Here is a 7,327-nt window from a genome sequence, read left to right as displayed (position 1 = left end):
CAATTTTTAATATTGAACCTTTGTTAATAAATGCCATTATTTTTTGCATTTATATGTAATGACTACTTCCAATGCAATTTTTCTATTCTTCTCAAACAGAAAACAGTCCGTGTTATTTTTGGAACATTTATTACGGAGATAAAACATTCATACTTTGCAAAAAAAGAAACTGGCAAAATGTTATTTTTTTCTTGACATCCTGTGCCCAACTGAGGAGCGACTTAGAGAATCTAGAGGTTGGTCCTCGTATGGTAGATTTCGAAGCATGGGATTACGCAGACCGCCACGTTGCAGTCTTTGCACCAATATCTTGTTTCCTTCCGGATCTTGGTCCCTCCAGTGGACGAGGCCTTGCAGCAGACGACACAGCGCCGAGTCGGGAGCTGCTTGTTCTCTGTTGGAGGAATGAAGCTTACAAAATGGCGAGCTGTAAGCCGCGTGGCTTCATTGTCGGACTTTCTTCCAACTTTCTTCCGCTGGCTTTCATCGTGATTTGCTGCAATGACCTTCTCTACGAGGTCCAGTCGGTAGTCCAGTTGACTGAGTGCGCCTCCTTGTTTCTTGTAGAGAACAAAAGAGTCGTAGACACACATGTCGAAAAGGTGCCTGAAGATCTTCTTGTAATAGACCTTCTGCCCATCTCTCACAGCCGGGTAGTACGAGAGGTTCTGGTCGCTCTTGTCGACTCCTCCCATGGTGTTGTTGTAGTCGTAAACTGCAGCAGGCTTCACGACTTTCTCGTTCCGGGCGTTGACGCCTTCGACGACTGTGGCATCATGAACTGTGCTCAGCAAGGTAACAAGCTTTTTGTTGCGCCACTGCAGGGCCATGCACTTTCCTCGCTGAAACGCCCCGACTTCTCCTCTCTTGAGTTTGAGGTCTTTGAAGGGGGGCACGTCCTTTCTTGTTGGCCGAACCGTGCCATACACATCGGTTTTTTGCTGCAGGAGCTTGTTTACAAGCTCTGGAGAGGTGTAGTAATTCTCGACAGTGACGCAGTACCCTTTGCAAAGAAAAGGTTCCATCAGGCTCAGGACGACCTTCGTGCCCATGGCACTGTCCGCGTCCGGCGTAACAGTCCCCTTGCCGGTGTAAACGATGAGGTTAGAGATGTACCCAGACTCGCAAAGGAGAAAGAACTTCACACCAAAGCGTGAGCGCTTCAGGGGCAGGTACTGCTTCCAGGACAGCCTTCCTTTGTACAGCATCAAGCTTTCATCCACTGCTACAGTGCTCTCAGGAACGTAGAGGGTCAGAAACCGTTCCTTGAGGAGACACAGCAGCGGCCACAGCTTGCAAAGCTTCGGTTGGGGGTGCTGTGATTCATCAATCTCATCTTCGTTGTCGGAAAAATGAAGAAACTTCATTATCAGGTGAAATCTGTTCTTGCTCATGAGTTCACCAAAGATGGGGGTTTGGAAAATCCTCCTGGTCGACCAGTACATGGCGAGTTCAGGCTTGTCTATAATGCCTTGCAGCAGTATCAATGCGAGGAACACCTTGAGCTCCTGCGCAGTCAACAGCTTCCACGCTGCAGCGTGAGAGCCATTAGTTGTACGATATTTTGCAAGAAACTGTGAGGCGTACCTGTTCGTTTCTTGCACGATCAGGGCGATGACCTCGTCGTCAAAAAATAACTCGAAAAACTCAAGAGGGTTGCGCTCATCTTGAACTGTAGCCGTCATACCGGGAGACGCCAGAAAGGGAAATCGAGGGGTAGAGGCGGCAGCTTCTCATTATCAAGCTTCGTCCACTTCCGAGATGCCTGTAAATCTTCGTCGTCACCTGTGTCGCACTCGTCCGAGCTCAGTTCAAGGTCTGATGAATAATCGCTGGCACTGTCCAGAAGCAGTTCCTCATCTTTTTTTTTTTTTCTTCATCTGAACTGCTTTGAATCTGGGCAAAAACGCGTTTTCGCCGTGGCACATGCGCATCTCCGCTGCCGCAAGTGCTTGAGGACGCCGCCATTTTTAAAACCCAGGCAGCCAGACGATTGCTCCAGCTTCTCCAAAATTGGCGGAGCGCGAAAAAAGTTTGGGTCGCCGAGCGCCATCTGGAGATTGCCGGTAACAACGAAGCGCTTTGGACGTGCCCAGCTCGTCTCTGGCATGTAAGAGACATCTCCTCATCGCAGGACGAGTGAGACTCGTCACTGGGAGAATTAGCACGGCAAGCGTGGACGAGTGGGACTCGCCCATGGCAGTTAAAGGGTTAAAGGGATGGTGAACCGAAATTTGGATTTCAAAAAAACAATGCTGGAGATGTAGGCGGGGACACTACAATCCCTACAACACTACTCGGGAGGCGATATCTCGAATGGACAGCCGTATATTCGGAAAAAGAGGTCGAGATTGAACCAGGCCAACGAGGAGCGTGATGTGAAGATACCTTGTTTCCTCCTCTCTCCGCTTCGCTCCCTCAAGGACACGAGGCAGAGAAGACGCGAGGCCGTTCCCTCTCCTCGGAGAAACATGACGTGAACATTTCTGTCGAATGCGCCTCCTTTTGTTGAAAAATACGCTCATCCATTCAAGATACCGTTGTATGAGTGATGCTTTGTTGTTCGTAGCATCCCGTTACACGCTTTTGCCGCGTGTTTTGTGGAATCCAGATTTCGGTTCAGCATCCCTTTAAGTGCCGGGGTTCTTTTCCCGCGTGTCTATGGGCTCAAAGTTGATACACATCCCTCAAATTCATGATATTTCTCTCTAATTGTAGCGATTAAGAAAGGACACTGCCCAGAAAAAACAATTTCTGCAAAAAAGGTTGATTTTGAAAAATGACATATTTACATCCACCAACATCTAGAGAGTGTTCCCAGAAAGTTTCATTAGTTTACACTGCATGGTTAACCTTTTATAAATCCTTTTCGGTCCACCAATGCTAAAGAAAAAGTAGGAGCACTTTGAACGCATTCTACTCCATTCCACTTTTTGGCACAAATTTCACTTAAAGGGGCCCTGCAAGCACTTTTTTACTAGTTTTTAATTTGCACCAAACCTGAGCGCACTGACCGTAGTAACTTAACGTAACTTTTCTTTTCTCGAATTTCGCTTTATTTTAAAAGTTATAGGCAAATTAGAATTGCAAAAACAAGCAAAAAAGAACCTCCCTCATGACGTCCTTGGTTGCTTGAGTGGCCGTGAACTAGAGCAGGCGTAGTGAGCTCATCGAGCGCTCGCGGCTGCTACACTGCGTGTCGAAGGCGCGAGAGGGCGCCACTAAAGCGTGTTCTGGATAGGCTGTATAGAGCGGGCAGCCAGAGTGGCTCTCATTGCATTTGCTGCGCGATTAAACACTAATTTGGCATGACACTTCACTGGCCACAAACGACAGCAAACACGGGGTAAAGATCAGTTCAGAATGGGAGCCACTTCGCGCTGCCGTACCGCGAAATGACCAACACGCAAGACAAAGCTACTCGCTGAAGGTCTTCGGAACGCTCGGAGGCGGTCGGCTCTTCCAGTCCGTAAACGACCGCAGCGCCGCCGCGTACATCCGGGATCTTTCCGTGTTGGCGCCTGATCCCACTATTCTTTTCTAGTATGCGCCGCCTTTTCCACCGCTTGGTGGTGGGTATGTCGACGGGTCATTTCTTGTTTCCGGACTTTATAAACTGCATTCGTTTCTTTTCTGATCTAAAATACTGAACAGAAACTACCTTTATAAATAATTTAAACGGTTCGCGCCACTTATGTTTTGTATTTCGACTAAAAAGAAGCTTTTATCGGCTCTGAGCAGTAGTAAGCCCAGGACCAAAGACGTCACATTTTGCGCGCTTTCGGTACCGCGGGTCGCCCTCGTCGGTGGAGGAGGTTTCCGCGTCGTCCGGTTAAAATATGACTCACTGATATTTAGTTACTCTCTCCGTGCCCGCTGGCTCGCCCGAATCCTAAGAGACGTGGAAACCGCAAAAAAGGTAGACGCTTAAATATGATTGCAGGGCCCCTTGAAGAAAACTATTGTTTTGTTATTACGCAACTTGGATTCATTTTTATGAGTTTTTCTGGTGTGAACTTTTAAGGGGAAGATAGCTATGAGCTTGCATTTTTTATTTTTGTCATTTTTCATGCTCAAGAACTAAAATTTTGGACAAAGGATGGAAATCTGAAAAACAGTATTTGTGTTTATGTGGCTTTTTTGTCAGGAAGGTGGTATAATATAGAAATATGGTTCCATAGCTATTTGCTCTGAGCTATGCTAAAGACATGAAAATGACAAATTTATAAGTAATTTCAAAACGATAGTTTTCCTATGCAGACACGCTTACTTTCATCTTTGAACATTGGCAATTTTTTTTCTACTTGAGCCAGGTTAACAAAATTTGGCACAAATGTTATCAACATTAACAAGCCCTGTAAATGTCAGTTAAGTCAGACAAGTGGTTCAAACATGCATTTGTTTGGGGTGGTGTCCCCCCTTAACAAAGGTGGTACGACAAGTGACATTGTGGGGTCATTCTTTTAGAGTAGCCTTAAACAACATTTATTTGGAATGGGAACTTTCTCATTTAGTTCATCACAAATTTCTAGATCTCGGCGTTGGCCATAGAGCGTGAGGTTGAACCACATAGACTCGCCTTTCCGGAACGACGAAGGAGCAGACCGATACTATTTCGGTGGGTACGTTAAATGGTGGCCTCGGGATTTCATCTCTGTTCGGCGGCGGCGAGTTAAGGCTCGCTTGACCCAAGCGCTAAAATATGAAATCGTGACGTCTTCGAGAAAACTAAGCGTGTCCGGTGCACAAATTCCGGCCAACATAAGGCCATTTGAAAGAAAAAAAAGAATGTACATTTATTTTGCGCATAAAGCCAGTTGACACCCCTGGGTGTTTATTTGGGAGCACTTGTGAGCTCAGAAGCCGCGCCCCCCATAATGAGTTTTGCGACTTTATTCGTAGGGGCTAACGTAGGTGTAAATTGGTGCCAAGGGGACCTTATGCGGAAGTGTTGAGGCAAGTACAAATTTTATGCGATTACGCGAGTCCATTGGGGCGACCGATTTTTCCCCAACACGAAGAATGACGATCACAGCCAGGAAGGTCGTGCTGGAAGCGGGACAACCAAAAATCCTCTCACCTTGCGAGTGACTATAATGGAATCGCCTAGAGGTTCAATTCCTGCCAAGGGACACAGTCTTTTATAGACACACCTGGCCGTATTATCGTAAGATTTCACGACACTCTGGGCTAGGAAGCCAGCCCTAATACACGCTCCATGTAGCGGGGTAGTTTTGGCAGCGCAATCCTGCCACTCGCGGGACTGTCCCGAACTGAGGTCTCGTGTACTGCGAGGAATTCTAAAATCTTCAAAATGTCCCGCATTTCACACTGTCGTAAAATTCACTCGGTAACTCGTGGTGCTGACGAACAACGGGGCACGGGGAAGCGCAGAGGTTGCTGGTAATCGTGTGAATCAAAATGGTACGCCATTTTCTATCCAAGCATTGCAGGAAATGACTGTCGTTCTGGCAGAAGAATAGACGCACATGCGCCGTTGTGTGCGTGCGCAAAATATTGTAAAAAAAATTGCTTGCCAAAAGGTAATATAAAATAATGTAATTATTTTCAAATTGCTGCGTCAATGCGAAAGGGTTGCTCTGGATCTTCTTTTTTTTTTTTTTTTAGTGAAGACAGCCACACTTGCTATGGTCGAGAAAGAACATATGTGAAAAGTTTCTGTAGGACCAAGTTGATAAAAGTAACCGTTGACAGGAAATAATGACCCCAAAAAAGATTTACTATTTCTTATCTCCAATTGATGCATTGAGTTTTGATACAGTCAAGTTTTATGTTTTCAACTTTAACAGAATAACATGTTCGGCATTAAAAAAAATATATCACTGGGAATGGAAATTATTTGAGCTTAATTGCTGCAATACATTTAGCAGGTGTATAAACAGTACGGGGTAAGAAATGTGTGAACAGATCCTCAGTTCCTTGTGCGTCTGCTAATAAATTTCCTTTACCGCCCCCTACCCCGCATGTCCCGCATTTCGCTAGCAGGAAGGTGGTCACCCTAGGTACTGTCTCCCCTTATGGCACTACGGCCAGATACAAATTAATGCTAGTGCGCACTTAAAAAAAAAAAAAAATATATAAGCGAGGAATAGGGACTGAATTGACCAAGAGATAAAGATTGTTTCATGGAAACTGCCCCTTTACACTCAAGGAGCAGCATTAAAGGGACATTGATGCTCCCCTCCACAAAATATATAATCTATATACATATACATTGCCGCCCGCAGACCCAAGAAAGCAACGCTTGGTCACGGTCTTCTAGAAGATTCCCGTTCATTCTCGCACCAGGCGTAACTTTCCCTCTGCTTTGTTATTCTCGAAAGTGCCAGTTCATCCTCGCCCGAGCGGGCGACGCTGGAGCCTTCTTTGCCGAACTTTCGAGATAGTGACACACGGTCGATAAGCAGCTACCCGCGACCTTGTCGAGTCAGTCTCGCCAGCACTCTGTAGTGCCGCCGAATCGCCGCCCGCTTTTCTGCTGCCTCGACGCTCTTTCGTTACTTATTTTTGGTTGGCACAAGTTCGCCAATAAAACCTTTATCCTTCAGTTCACTGTTCGCTTCTCGTCGCCTCAATTCGTGATAATATATACATATATATTTTTTTCTTTCTTTTTGCCAGGCGATTTGACAAGGTGTCAGAAGACTACCCAGTCAATATACACCAACTCATGTTTACAAACAAACCGGAGCGCCCCTAGCGGACGCCACCGGCGCCGCACATGCGCGGTGGGCAAGAAGCCCGCCGTCGCCCATAAACAAACCATTGAATTGCGTTGTTTTCGGCGTCGGTGGAAGTCCCCGCGCTCTTTTTCGCGTTGGAAATGTTGGTTTTACGTCCTCCTAACAATCTCCGACTACTTGAGCGGCTTCAGCAAAATTAACGAGGCAAAACTTTGCGTGGATAATGTGACTTGCGTCGATTCATTTCATGAGGACGCCGCAGAATGGGCGCTAAAGCCCGACTCCCACGATGAGATTCTGCTCGCTATTTTCAGTCGCGACGTCGCTCGGGCTACAAAAGCGTGGACCGTAGCTGAGATGGTGGACGTCGATACTGAAAACCGCAAGTAGAATCGGGCATTGCATGTTGGTGATGGCCACTGGTAAGAATGATCAACCCCTTCATGTATCTACTGTTTACACTTAGCCTACTTACCCCAACCGACCTTCAAAAGTGTTTTTGAGGCCTGCACTTAGTTATTATCGCAATTACCGAAAAAAACGTTCGGTTTACGGGCCGCTGTCGTTTGAACGCACTGACGACAAAACGCAGACAAGTTGGAAAGAGCAGACGACAGTTCGAA

General features: G+C 46.4%; 1 protein-coding gene across 1 annotated transcript; it reads right to left on the bottom strand.

Annotated features, from left to right (window-relative positions):
• Positions 1–230: 230 nt before the first annotated feature.
• On the bottom strand, positions 231–1,685 carry LOC115318360 (piggyBac transposable element-derived protein 4). Its single transcript, XM_029978064.4, has one exon. The coding sequence runs from the start codon at positions 1,683–1,685 to the stop codon at positions 231–233; it is 1,455 nt and encodes a 484-aa protein (XP_029833924.2).
• Between the last annotated feature and the right edge of the window lie 5,642 nt (positions 1,686–7,327).

This window comes from Ixodes scapularis, unplaced genomic scaffold (genome assembly GCF_016920785.2).
Source record: "Ixodes scapularis isolate PalLabHiFi unplaced genomic scaffold, ASM1692078v2 PGA_scaffold13__105_contigs__length_92229423, whole genome shotgun sequence".
NCBI lineage: Eukaryota > Metazoa > Arthropoda > Arachnida > Ixodida > Ixodidae > Ixodes > Ixodes scapularis.
Note: the sequence above shows the minus strand (reverse complement) of the source record. Positions and strands in the feature narration are given on the sequence as shown.